Genomic DNA, 22,052 nt, shown 5'->3' on the forward strand with positions numbered 1-22,052 from the left:
TTTAGCAGCTTATTATAAAGGGCATTATAAAGGATAAAAATGAACAACCTAATGAAGACGTACATAGTGCGAGTCCAGAAGGTTCCCAGGCACAGGAGTTTCTGTCCCAAGGGGGGTTGGATTGGGCCAACTCTCCTGGCACATGGATGTGTTCACCAACCTGGAAGGTCAATGAATCCCATAGTTTAGAAATTTTTGTGGAGGTTTCATCACATAGCCATGACTTATTAGTAAAACTCCAGCCCCTCTACCTACCCTAGAGGTAGAGGGGCAGAGTGGGAGATGTAAGGAGAGGCTGAAAGTTCTAACCCTCTAACCACAAGGTTGGTTCCTCTGGCACCCAGGTGCCCTCCTAAGGACCCATCAAGAGTCACTAATTAGCATACATAAAGACACTCATTAGTTCCGGAGACTCCAATAGTCTTAGAAGCTCTTATGCCTGGAAACAGAAACTAAGACCAAATACTATAACCAAAAAAATGCTCCTATCACCCCTGTTACTCAGGAAACTACAAAAGTTTAAAAAGCTCGTGCCAGGAACTGGGGATGAAAACCAAATAAATACTTATTATTTCATATTACACATACAATAAAGGATAGGAAGTTAGAACTTTTTCTCTTATACTTCTTATTTAAGTAATCTCTACCCCCAATGTAGGGCTCAAATTCATGACCCTAAGATCAAGAGTCACATGTTCTTCCAACTGAGCCAACCAGGAGCTCCAAAGTTAGAACTCTTAAGGGAAAATATTTTGATTACTATTCCTTTACTGTGAAAGTACTTCTCGTGTTCTTTATACCTTGATGAAGTATTATTGAGACTGCTAAGGCCAACAAATATAAACTGCTTTTATTGAGCAAAAATTAAGAATGGCTCAGGGTATATAATGGTAGTTGATGTAAATGCACTAAATCTCAGCTTCTAGAAGAGTTGATTTTGAAATCAATCATCCTTTAAGAGAAGACATACCAGCTCGCATAATTTCATCAACCAGGAGAATGTTGGTGGCAATCACCGTGCTGAAGAAAAAGATAACGGTGAGTAAAGCCTACCAACCCACTCTCATCATTTCCCCCCAGCAATCTCCAGCTACTAAAAGTACTCTGTTCTTTAATGATGTTGTATGAGGTATTATGAGATGAAGCTATTGTAAATACAAACATCACCCCTTGTACTATAATTTCAACTCCTCTGCTGATAAAAATTTGATTTTATATACCAGCAAATCTGAGTTCATTTTTAGCACATCATTTGCTTTTCCCTGCTAAACACGTGGTACAATTTCAGTAAACTTCCTTCTTTCCCTTCCCCCTCAAATAAACAGTAAGATAAACATTTCCTGTATCTGACACTGCTAGAAGTAAAATGGAAAAAGGACTATAAAGTGACAGAAGCTAGTGTTAGTAACTGGATACCATGCGTTCTCATACACTTAACCATTTTTCACTATAGGGTGGCAAAAACAATAGACAAGTTTTAAAGTTACTGATTATGTCCCTAACAGTCTTTCTCTTTTTATTAATATGAATTTACCAAGAGTGAAGAAGTTGTTTTTTCACACAATAATTATCCCAAACTCCTGCATCTGCTGCTACCATGGGCTCACCTGCAAAGTAAAAACAAACTATTTTAATACTACAATCTTGATATATTCTGTTAATACTGGTTATATATTCTAACAGTGTTTAATATACCAGCAGAACTACTAGTGTCCAAGTCACAATGACCCGATGTTATCAAATCCAATCCAGGGGTCAGTTCTCAGGCCTTGTGCATCAGCAACACTTAACATGGCCTCCTGACTAGTCTTTCTTTACCCGTCTTCCAGGACACCACGCTCAGCCTCGTTTTTTCTTTTGCATTAGTGGCAACTTTTCTCTTGACTTTCCTGGTTCTTCCTCTTCTTCCCAGAGCTCTTAATTCTGGCATAGCCAGTGACTTAGTCCTGGGTTCTTTTCTTCTCTCTCTACACTCACTCCCCAGGTAATCTCATCCGGTCTTATGGATATAAACCATATACACTCTGAAGACTCTTGTTTTTATCTCCAACCCAGAGCTCTTTCTTGAGCTCCAGACTCATACTTCCAACTGTCTATTTCACTTGAAAGTCTACAGACACTTTGAATTTAACTTTGCCAAAACTCAGTGCTGACCTGCCCCCCATCACAAGCTGCTCTACCCACAGTTCTCTGATGTGGTTAATGGCCATTCCAGTTGTTCAGTGGACTCCTCTCCACAGAATAGCCAGAGTGATCCTTTTAAATGTAATTAGGCCATGTCACACCTCTGCCAAAAATTGCTCCCTATTCCACCGCAGTAAAAGTCAAAGTCCTTGGATTGGCCTCCACACCCTGCATGATCTTTCTACTACCTCTCGCATCTCCTTCCTCCTCTTCAAAAGCTTCAGAGACTGACTTTTCCACTGGCTGCTCCCTCTACCCAGGATAGTCTTTCCTCAGTTCCCTAGCATGGCTACTTCCTTACTTCCTTTGATTATTTTCTATAGACGTATTCTCAATGAGGTCTACCCCGCCCACGTTTCTCTTTAAATTGCAACCCCCGGGCGCCTGGGTGGCTCAGTCGGTTAGGCGACTGCCTTCGGCTCAGGTCATGATCCCGGAGTCCTGGGATCGAGTCCCACATCGGGCTCCCTGCTCGGCGGGGAGTCTGCTTCTCCCTCTGACCCTCTCCCCTCTCATGCGCTCTCTCTATCTCATTCTCTCTCTCAAATAAATAAATAAAATCTTTAAAAAAAAAATTTAAAAATAAATAAATAAATAAATAAATTGCAACCCCCTCCCCGCACCTCATGCTAGCATTCACAGTCATCCTTATAGGGTTCTTTTATTTTTTTCATAGAATTTATTACTCCTTAAATGTTCAGGGAACATATCTGTTAAGGGTATTATTTACTGCCTATCCTTCCCTGCTATAATATAAGCTTAGAAGGTTCTTTGTGAATCTCAAGAGTCAAATAACAAACACTCAAAAACTATTTCCTAAAAGAATAAATAAAAGAATTTCCTTTTCTTTTAAGAAGTTCAAAAGTAAAACTAAAGAATGAATGGGTCAACCAGGAAATTAAAGAAGAATTTAAAAAATTCATGGAAACCAATGAAAATGAAAACACAACTGTTCAAAATCTTTGGGATACAGCAAAGGCAGTCCTAAGAGAAAAGTATATAGCAATACAAGCCTTTCTCAAGAAACAAGAAAGGTCTCAAACACACAACCTAACCCTACACCTAAAGGAGCTAGAGAAAAAACAGCAAATAAAGCCTAAACCCAACAGGAGAAGAGAAATAATAAAGATCAGAGCAGAAATCAATGAACTAGAAACCAAAAGAACAGTAGAACAGATCAAAGAAATTAGGAGCTGGTTATTTGAAAGAATTAACAAGATTGATAAACCCCTGGCCAGACTTATTAAAAAGAAAAGAGAAATGACCCAAATCAACAAAATCATGAATGAAAGAGGAGAGATCACAACCAACACCAAAGAAATACAAACAATTATAAGAACATATTATGAGCAACTCTATGCCAGCAAATTAGATAACCTGGAAGAAATGGATGCATTCCTAGAGAAGTATCAACTACCAAAACTGAACCAGGAAGAAATAGAAAACCTGAACAGACCTATAACCACTAAGGAAATTGAAGCAGTCATCAAAAATCTCCCAACAAACAAAAGCCCAGGGCCAGATGGCTTCCCAGGGGAATTCTACCAAACATTGAAAGAAGAGTTAATACCTACTCTTCTGAAACTGTTCCAAAAAATAGAAATGGAAGGAAAACTTCCAAACTCGTTTTATGAGGCCACCATTACCTTGATCCCCAAACCAGAAAAAGACCCCATCAAAAAGGAGAATTACAGACCAATATCCTCGATGAACATGGATGCAAAAATTCTGACCAAAATACTAGCCAATAGGATCCAACAGTACATTAAACGGATTATTCACCATGACCAAGTGGGATTCATCCCTGGGCTGCAAGTTTGGTTCAACATCTGCAAATCAATCAACATGATACAATACATTAACAAAAGAAAGAACAAGAATCATAGGATCCTCTCAACAGATGCAGAAAAAGCATATGACAAAGTACAGCAACCTTTCTTGATCAAAACTCTTCAGGGTATAGGGATAGAGGGTACATACCTCAATATAAAGCCATCTATGAAAAATCAAGAAATGGGCAGAAGACATGAACAGACATTTTTCCAAAGACATCCAAAAGGCCAATAGACACGTGAAAAAGTGCTCAACATCGCTCGGCATCAGGGAAATCCAAATCAAAACCTCAATGAGGTATCACCTCACACCAGTCAGAATGGCTAAAATTAACAAGTCAGGAAACGACAGATGTTGGTGAGGATGCGGAGAAAGGGGAACCCTCCTACACTGTTGGTGGGAATGCAAGCTGGTGCGACCACTCTGGAAAACAGTATGGAGGTTCCCCAAAAAGTTGAAAATAGAGCTACCCTACGATCCAGCAATTGCACTACTGGCTATTTACCACAAAGATACAAATGTAGGGATACAAAGGGGTATGTGCACCCTGATGTTTATGGCAGCAATGTCCACAATAGCCAAACTGTGGAAAGAGCCAAGATGTCCATCGACAGATGAATGGATAAAGAAGACATGGTACATATACACAATGGAATATTATGCAGCCATCAAAAGGAATGAGATCTTGCCATTTGCAACGACGTGGATAGAACTGGAGGGTGTTATGCTGAGTGAAATAAGTCAATCAGAGAAAGACATGTATCATACGACCTCACTGATATGAGGAATTCTTAATCTCAGGAAACAAACTGAGGGTTGCTAGAGTGGGGGTGGGGTGGGAGGGATGGGGTGGCTGGGTGATAGACATCGGGGAGGGTATGTGCTATGGTGAGCACTGTGAATTGTGAGCGACTGTTGAATCACAGATCTGTACCTCTGAAACAAATAGTGCAATATATGTTAAGAAAAAAAGAAGAAGAAGAAGATAGCAGGAGGGGAAGAATGAAGGGGAGTAAATCGGAGGGAGAGATGAACCATGAGAGATTATGGACTATGAAAAACAAACTGAGGGTTCTAGAGGGGAGGGGGGTGGGGGGATGGGTTAGCCTGGTGATGGGTATTAAGGAGGGTACGTTTGCGTGGAGCACTGGGTGTTATGCACAAACAATGAATCATGGAACACTACATCAAAAACTAATGATGTAATGTATGGTGATTAACATAACAATAAAAAATTTTTTAAAAAAGAACTTCAGTAAAGAAAAAAAGAAGTTCAAAAGTAAATTAAAGGCACCCAAAATTTAAACATTAAAGTCACCCAAATCTCCACTCCCTTTCTATAAGTTCTAGGTCACTGTAGTAAACCTCTTTCTTTACTGAGCAGCTAATTTTTCTTCACTTTCTTACCTGTATCCAAATCTATGCCAACAGGTTGTTTTGATTCTGAATGTTCAGCCTGAACTTTTACTAGCATTTCCTGCAGGTCAAAACCAGAATTCTGAGCAAGAACCTTTAAGAATAAAAATAATAATAAATATACGGGTGAAATATCTTCACATACATATTTGAATATCAAATATAAAAAATGAGGCTCTTCTCTCTAGTCTTGTGAAAACATATTCATAATACAGTAATCATCTCCTTTTGAAGAATTCCATTCTTAATCTAAATCAAATTATTATTTCATGTATCTAGCAGTTTTTATATTTACTTAAACATTTTCCCTATGTATATTACACTAAATTCTGAGGACATTACAGTCCCCCATCCCCACCCTACTATCTTAATTTCCCTCCTTGCAAAAGATTTCTTAAAAAATGGAAAGAGGGGCGGGCGCCTGACTGGCTCAGTCGGAAGAGCATGTGACTTGATCAAGGGTCATGAGTTCAAGCCCCATTCTGGGTGTAGAGATTACATAAATAAATAAATAAAAACTTTTTTAAAAAATGGAAAATTAGGGGGCACCTGGGTGTCTGAGTCAGTTAAGCATCTGCCTTCGGCTCAGGTCATGATCCCAGGGTCCTGGGATCGAGTCCTACATCAGGCTCCTTGCTCAGCAGGGAGCCTGCTTCTCCTTCTCCCTCTGCCCCTCTCCCCTGCTTGTACACTCACACTTGGGCTCTCGCCTGTGCTGACTCGCTCTCTCTCTCGTGCTCTAAGTAAAATCTTTAAAAAATAATTTTAAAAAATGGAAAATCAGTAGAATGGTATTTCTTCTCGTCCCTTCAGCCACACATTTTCTAGCTTTTCCTAGGCACCTGTTAAAGGAACCCTACATATTTTCAGGATCTTTGTGTCCCTCATTAACATGAGGAGAGTCCTGACCTGTGGCAACAGGAATAGAGATAACAGCACTCTAAACCAGGTTTATTTCCAAGTAGTACCAAACCAACAGCTGATAAGTAAAAAGGAACCATCACTGTATACCAGGCTTACCAGTTTGTGTCAACTACTGGATCATCACTTACTGACTTTGCTGTTTCAGGCAAAGAGAAAAATAGATCTCCAATTTTCAAAGATTCCACAAATTATGAATAATTTTAAAGCAATTAACAAAGAGACTTTGCTAGCACTGTTCTTAATATTTTAATTCATGGTAATAACGTCTTTGACATGGTCTTCTGTGTTTCTAGTGGTTCACAACCAGATTAAGGCAAACGACTACCATTCCTTTTAATGGTAGTTCTCTGTCCTGCTGTCGATACAGGGAACATCTGGTTTCTCTCCTTTTGTAGGTAATAATATGAAAATGACAAAAGCATGCTCATATTTGGCAGTGCCAAATAGCCTGAAGTTCTCGCTAACCACAATTTAAAGTGATGATAATACTTTGGATACCACCACCAAGATAAAAATCTACCCCAAAGTCTAGTTAAATTTTAAGTTCTAAACTTTTTCATTATGATTATGAACCATTTTTGAAGGAAATTTCCAGACTTACTTCAACTTTTGGTGCTCAGAGATAAGCAAAGGGGTAATTTAGTTATTTCATGAAACTCTGACAAGGATTCTGAGCTATTATCCAAAAGTTTCCCTGCTTTAGCTGTAACCTATCTTTTTTTTAAATAATTTTTATTGTTATGTTAATCACCATACATTACATCATTAGTTTTTGATGTAGTGTTCCATGATTCATTGTTTGTGCATAACACCCAGTGCTCCACGCAGAATGTGCCCTCTTTAATACCCATCACCAGGCTAACCCATCCCCCCATGCCCCTCCCCTCTAGAACCCTCAGTTTGTTTTTCAGAGTCCATCGTCTCTCATGGTTCATTTCCCCCCTCCGACTTACTCCCCTTCATTCTTCCCCTCCTGCTATCTTCTTCTTTTTTTTTTCTTAACATATATTGCATTATTTGTTTCAGAAGTACAGATCCGTGATTCATCAGTCTTGTACAATTCACAGTGCTCACCATAGCACATACCCTCCCTAATGTCTATCACCCAGCCACCCAATCCCTCCCACCCCCCACCACTCCAGCAACCCTCAGTTTGTTTCCTGAGATTAAGAATTCCTCATATCAGTGAGGTCGTATGATACATGTCTTTCTCTGATTGACTTATTTCACTCAGCATAACACCCTCCAGTTCCATCCACGTCGTTGCAAATGGCAATATCTCATTCCTTCTGATGGCTGCATAATATTCCATTGTGTATATATACCACATCTTCTTTATCCATTCATCTGTCGATGGACATCTTGGCTCTTTCCACAGTTTGGCTATTGTGGACATTGCTGCTATAAACATTGGGGTGCACGTACCCCTTCGGATCCCTACATTTGTATCTTTGTGGTAAATAGCCAGTAGTGCAATTGCTGGATCGTAGGGTAGCTCTATTTTCAACTGTTTGAGGAACCTCCATACTGTTTTCCAGAGTGGTTGCACCTAGCTGTAACCTATCTTAAACAAAACTGCATGGGGAAATGCAAATAAAAACTGTCTTTCTACTCTGATGTTAGATAATGTGGACAATTTATAATCCAACACCCTTATGTCCAACCAGTTGTTCTTTGGCCATTAGTATAGTTGTACCTTAGGAATAATGAGCAAGGCATCAGCAAAAGCTTGGACTCCAAGACGAGCTCTTCCTTTTATCCTGTGCTTGTAATTAACAAGAGCCTCCGCTATTGCCACTTCAACTGCACCTGCTCCCGGAACCACACAGCCTATTGGAGGGAAAAGATTGGCAAGGCATGCCAGATAGAAACACCAGAGAAAAAAGTACTTAGCTATTCAAGTTGTGTTCAATTATACCGCCAACACCTAAAATATATCTAAATATATACAGAAATAAAGTAGGTTGCATAGTTCAGTGGTTACTCAGATGCCTTATGAAGCATCCTGAAGTTACACACCATTAAATAATTAGGCATGGTACAGACAACTGGCTATAAGCAGCTTATCTCATTGAAGAGTAGATATTTCTTCCACCTTCATCTTATTCCTTTATGACTACATTTAAAAGGTAGTTATTTATAATTTTGGAGACAGGAAACTAATTATAGTATCTGATTTGAAAAAAACTTTAGGCCAAGATAATGTGGCCATTGTTTTGGTATAGAATTCTTGTGACTTATTATAGTATCTGTTTTCTGTACTGAAGCAAAACCCAAACTGTTACCTGAGGAAAAAATATAGGTGTTCTTATTATTCTAAGGCAAAAGCTCTGGTTAAAAACATCAATTTTCGGGGTGCCTGGGTGGCTCAGTCATTAAGTGTCTGCCTTCAGCTCAGGTCATGATCTCAGGGTCCTGGGATCAAGCCCCTCATCAGGCACCCCGCTCAGCGGGGAGCCTGCTTCTCCCACTCCCTCTCCCCCTGGCTGTGTTCCCTCTCTCGCTGTTTCTCTGTCAAATAAATAAAAATAAATAAAATTTTAAAAAACCATCAATTTTCACAACAGGATATGACTTTTATACCTGCTGATACGGTTTTTATGAAGTTTATGACTCTCCTTTGAATCAACAAATTTGCTTTGGAATCACCCATCTTTAAAACAAAACAACACAAAAAGAATCTCTCTTTTATCCCACATCATTTTTTAATTACTTGCCTTTTCCTCTGCTTCCCTGTACAACATAACTGCTCAAAAGAGTTGTCTACCCACAAGGTGATTGCATCCTTGCCTCCCATTCAGATTTTTAAAAAGTTTCTTGTGATATAACACGTATGTTAATTATACCAGAATTAAAAAGTAATTTTAAAAAACTTTTTTAAGTTCCTTGTGAAATACTATATATACACAGAAGAATATTTACATGTACAAACAATAAATGCACAAATAAATGTACTCATGTACCTCCCACCCACCTTAAGAAACAGAACATTACCAGTAGTGTAAAAACTTCCCTGATCCCATTCTGCAAAAACACACATCCAAATTTGTGGGACGGTACTAAAGCAATACCTAAAAAGAAACTTGTATCACTAAACACCTACATTAGAAAAGAAAAAAGGTCTCAAGCTAATGACCTCAACTGCCACCTTAAGAACTAGAAAAGAGCAAGTGATACCTAATGTAAACAGAAGAAAGAAAATAATAAAAATTGGATCAGTAATCAATAAAATAAACATGAACAATGTTAAAAAACAGAATGAAAGTCAGAAATGAAAAAGGTAATTATCACTATAGATTCTGCAGACACTAAAAGTATAATAGTAAAGGGCGCCTGGGTGGCTCAGTTGGTTAAGCAACTGCCTTCGGCTCAGGTCATGATCCTGGAGTCCCAGGATCGAGTCCCACATCGGTCTCCCTGCTCAGCAGGGAGTCTGCTTCTCCCTCTGACCCTCCCCCCTCTCATGTGCTCTAATAAATAAATAAAATCTTTAAAAATATATATAATAGTAAGGGAATATTATGAACAACTTTATGCTAATAAATTTGAAAACTTAGATCAGGGATTAGCAACTTTCTGCAGAAGACCAGATTTAAATATTTTAGGCTCTGTGGGCCATACCATCTCCTTTGTAACTATTCAAATCTGCCATTGTAGCACAAAAAGAGCCACAGGCAATACATAAAAGAATGGGTATAGCTGTATCCACATAAACTTTATTTATCAAAAACAGGCAGCAAACAGGATTTAGCTCATGGGCAGCAGTTTGATGTTCTCAACAGACAAGTTTCTTGAAAGACACAAACTCAAAAAAAAAAAAAAAAGATAAACTGAATAGCCCTGTATCTATTAAAAAGATTGATTATAGCTTAAATTTCTCCCATGAAGAAAACTGCAGGCCCAGATGGCTTTACTGGTGAATTCCACCAAACAGTAAAGAAAGAAGTAATACCAATTCTACACAACAATTCAACACTTTCAGAAAATTAAAGAGAGAATGTTTTTAACTCATTCTATGAGGCCAGCATTATTCTAACAGCAAAAAAAAAAAAAAAAAAAAAAAACAGATAAAGGCATTATAAGCAAAAAATATATAAATACCCCTTATTTTAGGAAATCAAATCCAATATACAGAAAGGACAATACACATAGCAGCATTACTCACAATAGTCAAAAGGTGAAGCAATCTAAGTTTCCATCAATGGATAAATGGATAAACAACAGATGGTATATACATACAATGCAATGTTATTCAGCCTCAAAAAGCAAGGACATTCTGACATATGCCACAACATGGATGAACCCTGAAAGACATTATGCTAAGTGAAATAAGCCAGTCACAAAAAGACAAATACTGGATGATTCCACTCAAACGAGGTACATAGAAAGTCAATTTCATAGAGACCGTAAGTAGAATAGTGGTTTCCGGGAGACGGGAGGAGAGGGGAATGGAGAGTTATTGTTTAATGGCTATGGAGTTTCAGTACTTTAAGATGAAAAATGTTCTATTGATGGATGATGGTGACGGGTGCACGACAACATGAAAGAATGTAACTTAATGCCATTGAATTGTAACACTTAAAAATGATTAAAATGACAAATTGTATGTGTGTGTGTGTGTGTGTATATATATACATATCCACAATTTTATAAAAACCGTAATCTATTTTTATAGAGGATAATACATCATAAGTAAGTAGGGTTTATCCCAAGAATGTAAGGTTGGTTGAACATTTGAAAATCAGTGTAATTTACCACATTAATAATCTAACAGAGAAGAAACATATAATCACCTCAATAGATCACCAGAAAAGCAATTGGTAAAATCCAGCATCATTCGTGATAAAAACTCAGCAAGAGAAGAGAACTTCCTCAATCTGACAGAGGACTTCTAGAAAAATCTACAGCCAAATATCATACATAATAGAGAAAGACTGAATGTTGTCCCCCTATGATCAGGAGCAAGGAAAGGATGCCCACTCTCACCATTTTTTCAACAATGTACTGAAGTTTCTAACCCATGAAATAAAAAGAAAAAAGAAAAAGTTATCCAGGGGCACCTGGGTGGCTCAGTCGTTAAGCGTCTGCCTTCAGCTCAGGTCATGATCCCAGGGTTCTGGGATCGAACCCCACATCGGGCTCCCTGCTCAGCAGGAAGCCTGCTTCTCCCTCTCCCACTCTCCCTGCTTGTGTTCCCTCTCTCGCTGTTTCTCTGTCAAATAAATAAATAAAATCTTTAAAAAAAAAAAAAAAAGCTACCCAGATTGGAAAGGAAGAAGTAAAATTGTCTTTATTAGCAGACAACATGATCATTTATATAGACAATTCAATGAAATCTATAAGAAAGCTACTAGAATAGGTGACTTTAACAAGGTTACAGAATTAAAGATCAATATACAAAAATCAACTGTATTTCTATGTCTTAACAACAATCAGAAATTGAAATTTTAATTTTTTTAAAGATTTTATTTATTTATTTGACAGAGAGAGAGATCACAAGTAGGCAGAGAGGCAGGCAGAGAGAGAGAGGGAGAAGCAGGCTCCCTGCTGAGGAGAGAGCCCAATTACAGTTACAATAATCAGGATAGTATATTAACATTGAGATAGACAGATCAATGGAACAGAATAAGAACCCAGAAATAGAACCACACAAATATGGACAACTGATTTTCAGTGAAAAGTTTCAATCGCAACTTAACTCACTGGTTAAAGAAGAATCTTTTCAACAAATGTAGCTGGAACAATTTGATCAAAGAATATTAAGGTATACCTTAGGTGTATACCTAAGAGTTGATTTGCTGGGTCATATAATAACTGTGTTTAACTTGTTAAGGAACTCCCTATTGTTTTCCAGCAGTTCCCACCAGCAATGTTGACAGCTCCAATTTCTCCATATCCTTGCCAACATTTACTATTGTCCAGCTTTTTGATTTATAGTCATCATAACAGCTGTGAAATGGTATCTCTTTATGGTTTTAACTTTCATTTTCCTAATGACTAATTATGTTGAGGATCTTTTCATGTGCTTATTATTCTATTTTTTTTTAAGATTTTTTTTTTTTTATTTATTTGACAGAGAGAGACACAGTGAGAGAGGGAACACAAGCAGGGGGAGTGGGAGAGGGAGAAGCAGGCTTCCAGCCGAGCAGGGAGCCCAATGCGGGGCTCAATCCCAGGACCCCGGGATCGTGACCTGAGCTGAAGGCAGACTCTTAAAGACTGAGCCACCCAGGCGCCCCTATTATTCTATTTTAAATTTGTGTTTTTATTGAATTACCTACTCCAACTCCTTTTAGAAGGAAGTTGGTTTATAAATTATCAATAAATAATACATGCTAATATTCTTTCTTAATCTTTCTTAAAATTACACTGCACCTAAGGTAATGGAATGAGTTCTAAGCTGTAAAAGCCTTTTCGTGGTTTTAAAAACAAATTTCTTTTTTTCTCTCTCTTTTTTTTTTTAAGATTTTATTTATTTATTTGAGAGAGAGAATGAGAGATAGAGAGCATGAGAGGGAAGAGGGTCAGAGGGAGAAGCAGACTCCCTGCCGAGCAGGGAGCCCGATGTGGGACTCGATCCCGGGACTCCAGGATCATGACCTGAGCTGAAGGCAGTCGCTTAACCAACTGAGCCACCCAGGCGTCCCTCTCTCTCTCTTTTTTAAGTAGGCTCCACACCCAGCGTGGAGCCCAACTTGGGCCTGAACTCACGACCCTGAGACTGAGACCTGAGCTGAGTTCAAGAGTCAGACGCTTAACTGACTGAGCCACCCAGGAGCCCCAATGGTTTTAAAAATAAATTTCTAAAAATTAAAAAATGATACTATAGCATTAAATTAAGTGCTTTTTCATTTCATAAACAGAAGTTAATTAAAAGGGCAGCACACTGGGGCAGCTGGGTGGCTCAGTCGAGTAAGCATCTGACTTCACCTCGGGTCATGATCTCAGAGTCCTGGGATCAAGCTCCGAGTCAGGCTCCCTGCTCAGCTTGCGAGTCGGCTTGTCCCTCTCCTCTTTCTGCCCCTCCCCCCACTTGTTCTCACACACTCTCACTCAAATAAATAAATAAATAAAATCTAACCCCCAAAAAAGTGCAGCATACTTATTAAGAATATTCCACGGAAAAATCTTCACAATCTAAACTATAAATTATCCAAAATGAAGTGAGAGGATAATAATCATTCATATCTTTTAAAATACTATATATATTTATGATAGATTTATTACTACTTTAAATATACATAAGGTTCATGTCCATCACAACAAAGAGCCTACCATCTTCAATGGCATTTTTGATGGCACGAAGTCCATCCCTGATAGCGTCCTTGATTTGTGTGAGAGTATGCTTATTTGGTCCTTTAACCAACAAGGTGACAGAACGAGGGTTAACACAGGCCTCGATAAAAGTGAACTTTTCTTCACCCTAGAGGATAATCCAAGAAAATATAACTCTAATACTTAATGTTATTATGAAATGAAGGCCCAGTTTATAATATTAGAATCCAATCTTCATGTGAATTTTTCTTATCAAACATAACTAAATATGTGTTAAAAGCAGTTAAGTTATATTTGAACTCTCAACAAACATTCAGATAAATAAATTGTAAAATCTGTCCTGGGGATTATTCAGACATCAAAAGGTAAAGCCTGAACTAAAAGATTTAGTATTAAAAAAAAAAGGTTTACTCTTCACTTTATAACCCCTGCCCAGGGAGATACTCACTAATGTACACTCATGTACAAGACCAGCATGTCCCAAGCAATCTACATTGAGGTCTTCAAGAGAATTCACAGCCATTCCACCACAAGCAAGAGAGAGTCTGAAATGACATATATCACCATAGCTTTTGTTATAGAAAGCACTAAAGACTTAATTTCTTAAAGGGGAAAAGATATCTAACATAGAAGACTGCATTGTTGCTGTGTTGTATTGTTTTTAAAATCTGTGTTAAGAAGGGGCGCCTCTGTGGCTCAGTCAGTTAAGCGGCTGCCTTCAGTTCAGGTCATGATCCCAGGTCCTGGGAATGAGCTCTACATCGGGCTCCCTGCTCAGTGGGGAGTCTGCTTCTCCCTCTGCCCCTCCCCACTGTTCATGCTCTCTCTCTCTCTCTCTCTCTCAAATAAATAAATAAAATCTTAAAAAAAAATCCTCAGTGCTCTGCCCATTCATCCTTTTAAAAAAAATGTTTTAAGATAAAAACCTTCTTTGTACTTCAACAAAGTTCTGAGGTAGGTTAACAGTCTTGATTTTTGATACTTCCATTACTTATTGAAATTAAAAACAACATTTGGAATCTGTATGCTATTTTGCTCAACAATGTTTACATATAAGCTAAAAGGAATACCATGGGATCATTTCAATTTAATCTATTAAAAAACAGGATACATAAAATACTCATGAAAGAAATTGAAGAAGACACAAAGAAATGGAAAAACGTTCCATGCTCATGGATTAGAAGAACAAATATTGTGAAGATGTCAATGCTACCTAGAGCAATCTACACATTCAATGCAATCCCCATCAAAATACCATCTACTTTTTTCAAAGAAATGGAACAAATAATCCTAAAATTTGTCTGGAACCAGAAGAGACTCCAAATAGCCAGAGGAATGTTGAAAAAGAAAAGCAAAGCTGCCGGCATCACAATTCCGGACTTCCAGCTCTATTACAAAGCTGTCATCATCAAGACAGTATGGTATGGGAACAAAAACAGACACATAGATCAATGGAACAGAATAGAGAGCCCAGAAATGGACCCTCAACTCTATGGTCAACTCATCTTTGACAAAGCAGGAAAGAATGTCCAATGGAAAAAAGACAGTCTCTTCAACAAATGGTGTTGGGAAAATTGGACAGCCACATGCAGAAGAATGAAACTGGACCACTTCCTTACACCACACACAAAAATAGACTCCAAATGGTTGAAAGACCTAAACGTGAAACAGGAGTCCATCAAAATCCTAAAGGAGAACACAGGCAGCAACCTCTTCGACCTCAGCCACAGCAACTTCTTCCTAGAAGCATCGCCAAAGGCAAGGGAAGCAAGGGCAAAAATGAACTATCGGGATTTCATCAAGATAAAAAGCTTTTACACAGCAAAAGAAACAGTCCACAAAACCAAAAGACAACCAACAGAATGGGAGAAAATATTTGCAAATGACATATCAGATAAAGGCTAGTATCCAAAATCTATAAAGAACTTATCAAACTCAACACCCAAAGAACAAATAATCCAATCAAGAAATGGGCAGAAGACATGAACAGACATTTTTCCAAAGAAGACATCCAAATGGCCAACAGACACATGAAAAAGTGCTCAACATCGCTCGGCATCAGGGAAATCCAAATCAAAACCTCAATGAGGTATCACCTCACACCAGTCAGAATGGCTAAAATTAACAAGTCAGGAAATGACGATGTTGGTGAGGATGCAGAGAAAGGGGAACCCTCTTACACTGTTGGTGGGAATGCAAGCTGGTGTGACCACTCTGGAAAACAGTATGGAGGTTCCTCAAAAAGTTGAAAATAGAGTTACCCTACGATCCAGCAATTGCACTACTGGCTATTTACCACAAAGATACAAATGTAGGGATCCGAAGGGGTACGTGCACCCCAATGTTTATAGCAACAATGTCCACAATAGCCAAACTGTGGAAAGAGCCAAGATGTCCATCGACAGATGAATGGATAAAGAAGATGTGGTATATATACACAATGGATTATTATGCAGCCATCAAAAGGAATGAGATCTTGCCATTTGCAACGACGTGGATGGAACTGGAGGGTGTTATGCTGAGTGAAATAAGTCAATCAGAGAAAGACATGTATCATACGACCTCACTGATATGAGGAATTCTTTTTTTTTTTAAAGACTTTATTTATTTATTCATGAGAGACAGAGAGAGGGAGGGAGATAGAGAGGCAGAGGGAGAAGCAGGCTCCCAAGGAGCAGGGAGCCCGATGCGGGACTCGATCCCAGGACTCCGGGACCATGATCTGAGCCGAAGGCAGACGCTTAACCATCTGAGCCACCCAGGCACCCGATATGAGGAATTCCTAATCTCAGGAAACAAACTGAGGGTTGCTGGAGTGGCGGGGAGGTGGGAGGGATGGGGTGGCTGGGTGACAGATATTGGGGAGGGTATGTGCTATGGTGAGCGCTGTGAATTGTGCAAGACTGCTGAATCACAGATCTGTACCTCTGAAACAAATAGTGCAATGTATGTTAAGAAAAAAAAAAGAAGAAGATAGCAGGAGGGGAAGAATGAAAGGGAGTAAATCGGAGGGGGAGATGAACCATGAGAGACGATGGACTCTGAAAAACAAACTGAGGGTTCTAGAGGGGAGGGGCGTGGGGGGATGGGTTAGCCTGGTGATGGGTATTAAAGAGGGCAAGTTCTGTGTGGAGCACTGGGTGTTATGCACAAACAATGAATCATGGAACACTACATCAAAAACTAATGATGTAATGTATGGTGATTAACATAACAATAAAAATTTAAAGAAAAAAAACAGGATACATAATAATCAGCAAGCTCACCTTTCCATATTTCTTCTTTTTGCTCTGCGAAGAGCTACTATGCCATGTTTTGCAAGAGCATCTAAGGAAAATGGATCAATTCCCTAAAATCAAATTAGCATAAAAGTTATAAGCATATCTTAAGCCAGTAGTTCTCAAACTTTCTGATCTCAGCACTGCTTCACATTCTTAAAAATTATTAAGAACCCAAAAAAGCTTTTGTTTATCTGACCTGTATCTATATTTGTCATATTATAAATTAAAATTGAGAAAATTTTAAAATATTAATCTATTCAAAATAATAAACCCGTTTTATGTTAACATAAATAACATCTTTTTTTTAAGATTTTATTTATTTATTTGACATAGAGAGACACAGCAAGAGAGGGAACACAAGCAGGGGGAGTGGGCAGAGGGAGAAGCAGGCTTCCCGCTGAGCAGGGAGCCGGATGCGGGGCTCGATCCCAGGACCCTGGGATCATGACCTGAGCTGAAGGCAGATGCTTAGCAACTGAGCCACCCAGGCGCCCCCTTAAATAATATCTTTTAAGTGAAAACTTACTATACCTTCCTAAACAAAAAAATGTATAGCTTAAAGTAATGGTACTGTTTCACATTTTTGTTATCTTTTTAATGTCTGTCTTAATAGAAGACATCTAGATTCTCATATCTTCTTCTGCATTCAATTTGGTGTGATATGTTGTTTGGGTTAAAGTATATTAAAACTTGGACTCAAACAAATATGTATTGGAAAATGGAGGAACATTTTAATAGCCTTTTCAGATAAATGTGGATATTCTTCTTTGATACTGTATCAAAACTGAATAAATGATAGTTTCTTAAAGGTTAGTGTCAATGTGAAATATGGAACCTATCAAACTTTTCATACTCTTTCATATTAAAATCCATTTGCCTATCTTACACTTTGAATGTATTATTTACCCATGCATGACTTTGTTAAATCATACATTTTTTAGTCATTTAGAAAACAGTGGTTCACTGCGTTAAGCAGAGCTTCCAAATGTTGATACATTTCATGGGTATACAATATCAAAAATATACATTTGCTAATATCACCACTAATATTATCAGAAAAGTCCCTTAAGCATTAGAAAGCGGTCAAGTTTACAGCAGCAGATACAAGTTTTCCAAAATTTTAATTTTGGTTTGAAAGCTCAAATTTATTGGCAACAAATACTGTCAGTTGTTTTCCTTGGAAGTAACAGAACCACTTCTTTCTTTTTGAGACAAGCCTGCCAAATACCCATGTCTAAATAATTTTCTGTCAGTTATTCTTTTTTTTTTAAAGTAATCTCTTTGCCCAAAATGGGGCTTGCACTCACAACCCTAAGATCAAGAGTTACATGCTCTACTGACTGAGCCAGCCAGGCACCCTGCCAATTATTCTTTAAAGTAAAAATGGCAGTCCATGAAAAAAGTGGCTAGTTCAGTTTGCAACTCAATTATACAAGAATTTTCCCTCAAGACAACCATATTTTAATTTTTTTTTGAGAGAGAGTGATCGTGAGCGGGGGGGGGGCAGGGTGCATGGGGGCGGGGGGTGGGGGGCACAGGGGTGGGCAGAGGGAGAGGAAAGAGAGAATCCCAAGCAGACTCCATGCTCAGCTCAGCACAGAGCCTGACATGGGGCTCGATCTCACAACCATGAGATCATGATCTGAGCCAAAAACAAGAGTGGGACGCTTAACAAACTGAGCTACCCAGATGCCCCCAAGACAACCATATTTTGATATGCAGATTTCAGACTCTGTCACATAGAATTATAAAAGGATGCATATTTAATCAAAATTTAATTAATAAGTTTTACCACTTCAAGATATTCTCCAGTGAGGGGGGTGCCTGGGTGGCTCAGTCAGTTGGGCATCTTGACTCTTGATTTCGGCTCAGGTCATGATCTCATGGTCATGGGATTGAGCCCCATGTCGGGCTCCACACTCAGCAGCCAGCCTACTTTGGATTCTCCCTCTCCCTCTGCCCCTTCCCCCGTTCACACGCACACTCTCACTCTCTCTCAAATAAATAAATCTTTAAAAAAAAAGATATTTTCAAATGAAACTGCCTTTTTTTTAAACTGCAAGTGTGTGATAGTGTGGCAATAAAGAACATAATGACTAATAGTACAGTTTGGCGTTACTGCTTTGATTTGTACTGAGGCATCAGCAGCTTTACCTAGCACTACTTTTGCATGATCATTGCAAATGTGGACACACCTCAGAGACTCCCTGAAATAGTCTTTGAGACTCCTAGGAATCCACAGACCACACTACAAGAAATGCTGAAAAACATTTACAAATAGTTAAAATCTGAACTTTCTTTCTCACCTTTTGATTAATGACAACAAATCCTTTATTGGACTGAGCACAGACTCTGTCTTTCAGGTCTATTATTTTTTGTAGTCTATCTTCAATAAATTTTCTTTCAGCTTTTACCAATTTCTCTTTCTCTTCAGCAGTCTTATAAAAGAAACCAGAGCTCACCTCTCTAAAAGATTAATAAAAACAAGCTAGTAAATATGGAAGAAAAAGGAGGGAAAGGTAGGAGTTTACACTAAACATTTGGGAGGGAAGAAAGAGATTAAAAAACACTTTTAGGGAGCACCTGGGTGGCTTAGTTGGTTAAGCGTCCCACTCTTAATTTTGGCTCAGATCATGATCTCAGGGCCATGAGATTGAGCCCTATGCATGCTTAAGATTCATTCCCTCTCTCTCTCTCCTTCTCTCTCTCTGCTCTTCCCCCACCCCTCTTTCTCTAAATCAATTAAGTAAAATTAAAAACACTTTTAGAAAATATAATTTCAAAATTTACAAAGAGTAACTGCCACATACGTTTTTTCATATTCTAGTGACACATTGCAAGTAAGGATAAATGCATCTTCCACTCGCTTCTTCATATCTGGATGACGGGCACCATGATCCAAAACTAATCCTCTGATCAATCTATTAAAAATATGTAATGTTTCTTACTTGGAATATACACTCTAAATTTATTATAAAATAAGGATTGTATTGTATTCTTAAAATTTTAACAGATCGGACACACATTGTTTCCTTGCACCAACTTTAAGCCTAACAGATAACTAGTAAAATTGGAAAAGAGAGACGCCTGGGTGGCTCAGTCAGTTGAGCGTCTGCCTTCGGCTCGCGTCATGATCTTGGGGTCCTGGGATCAAGTCCCATATCAGGCTCCCCGCTTGGCGGGGAGCCTGCTTCTCCCTCTCCCTCTGCCTGCTGCTCCCCCCTGCTAGTGTTCTCTATCTCTCTGTGTGTCAAATAAATAAATAAAATCTTTTTAAAAAAATTGGAAAAGAAAATCTACTTCAATGCAATTTCATTGAGGTCACAATGAAAAGTTAACCCAGAATTATTCTCTAAATTATGTAGCTCAAACAGATGACACAGCTGGTCAAGTAATGAAAGGTAGGCACACAATGAGTTTCTTAGGAACATTTGTTCAAAATAATTATATGGAACAACCAAAAACTGTTAACCTAAATGTCTAACGATAGGGCACTGTTCAGCAAATAAATGACCCAACTATTTGGTGGTCATGAAAACTATATAATGACATGGAAAATTATTTACAGAGGTAGCTGATAAACACAGAACAACAAACTACCTATAAAGCATGATTATAACTATTCTTTTAAAAAATAAGCACCTTGGTATTAACAAGAAAAAAATGAAAGGAACCTAGAGTAAAGTTATGCTTAGGCAGTAGGAATACAGATAATTTGGGGGTGGGAGAGGCTTTTTTCCTGTTTTCCAAATTTTCTTTCAAGAGTATTTTTATAACATTTAAAACTTCATTTATACCAAATTAGAGAATGGTATTTCTACTTATGAATCTTTTATAGCCAGGATTTGTTCTACATTAAAGTAAGAAATAATTTTTTAAATAAACACGATTATAAGGAAGTTTTCAAAATTTTAATCTAACTACAAAATTTAATCTAATCGCTCCCAACTTCTAACTGAAAATGAAGATATTTAGGAAGAAACAAGCTAACGATACGTTCAATATTCATCACTCTTCAAGTCTCCACTCTTTCCCTCTCTCACTCTCAGCAAATGACATTGCTGCTTGAGAAAATACAAACACTGTCCCATCACTACCTCCACCAATCCACCTGCACTTGAACCTGAACCTCTGTTCCTATGAATGAACTGTCTACGCTCCTCTGCATGTGTGTACTCTACTCCATTTCTCCTCTCTGCTCCAGCATTGCCCCTATTCCCCTACTGCCATCAATTCCTCCTGCCTCCAGGTGCATTCTCGTCAGGATACAGACTTGCCATGATAACTCCCATCTTTAAAACAAAGAATGCTTCTCCTTCAAGTCCCTTCCCATACTCCCTTCTAGCTACTGCCCCATTTCTCTGCTAACCTCCCTGGAGTGGTGTAAGCTTGCATCCTCACTTCTTCCCTAACCCTTCTCTCTGGAGCCCACCTTCAGTCTGACTTTCATACCCACTCCTTTATTGAATCAGTTCTCACTAGAGCCACCAAAAACATTAAATCCTTTCCATATCTAATGGTCAATTTTCAATCCACAACTTCTTCAAAGTTTCAGCAGCATATGACATAGTTGATTATACTCCCTTTGAAACAGTTTCCTATCTTAGCTTCTGGGCCACTACCTTCTCCTGGTTTTCTTCCTACCAGTGACCACTCCTCTTTAGTCTCCTGTGCTAAATCCTCCTCGTCTTCTCCATTTCTAAACATCAGAGTTTCCAGGGCTCAACTTCAAACACCCTCTTTTTTTTTTTAAGATTTTATTTATTTTGAAAGAGCAAGTGAGCGAGAGAACACGAGCAGGAGGAGTAGAGGGACAGTAAACTTTCTTTTCTATCTACATTCACCTCCCAGATGATCTCATTACCTCTCATAGGCTTTAAGTCACCTATGCTCGGATAACTCCCAAATATACTTCCAGATCAGACCTCTGTTCTAAACTCCAGACACACCTCTCCAACTCCCGACTCAACATCTCCACATGGATGCCTAATAGGCATCTAAAACATAACATTTCCCAAACTAAACTCTTGATTTATTTCCCCAAATCTTTTCCTCCCAGTCTTTTCCATCCCAAGAAATGGTACTTCTGCTTTTCCAGCTGCTCCATGCAAAAACCCAGGAGACATCCTTCCTCTTTAT

The 22,052-nt window shown here is 38.5% G+C and overlaps 1 protein-coding gene across 5 annotated transcripts in view; it reads right to left on the reverse strand.

Annotated features, from left to right (window-relative positions):
- Positions 1–835: 835 nt before the first annotated feature.
- Positions 836–22,052, reverse strand: part of CCT6B (chaperonin containing TCP1 subunit 6B) — a 33,842-nt gene continuing 12,625 nt past the window's right edge. The window contains exons 6-14 of one of the 5 annotated variants that reach the window (XM_027625924.1): positions 19,724–19,834; positions 19,220–19,379; positions 16,899–16,981; positions 14,081–14,177; positions 13,633–13,780; positions 8,054–8,187; positions 5,425–5,527; positions 1,535–1,607; positions 836–1,020 (exon numbers count right to left, since the gene is read on the reverse strand). In XM_027625924.1, the coding sequence (XP_027481725.1) occupies positions 948–1,020; positions 1,535–1,607; positions 5,425–5,527; positions 8,054–8,187; positions 13,633–13,780; positions 14,081–14,177; positions 16,899–16,981; positions 19,220–19,379; positions 19,724–19,834 (982 nt within the window). In that variant the 3' untranslated portion in view covers positions 836–947. Of the gene's footprint in view, positions 1,021–1,534; positions 1,608–5,424; positions 5,528–8,053; positions 8,188–13,632; positions 13,781–14,080; positions 14,178–16,898; positions 16,982–19,219; positions 19,380–19,723; positions 19,835–22,052 lie in introns of those variants that run through there. The other 4 variants (XM_027625925.1, XM_027625926.1, XM_027625928.1 and 1 more) reach the window with 4 other exon arrangements.

The sequence above is a fragment of the Zalophus californianus genome, chromosome 16 (assembly GCF_009762305.2).
Source record: "Zalophus californianus isolate mZalCal1 chromosome 16, mZalCal1.pri.v2, whole genome shotgun sequence".
Taxonomy (NCBI): Eukaryota; Metazoa; Chordata; class Mammalia; order Carnivora; family Otariidae; genus Zalophus; species Zalophus californianus.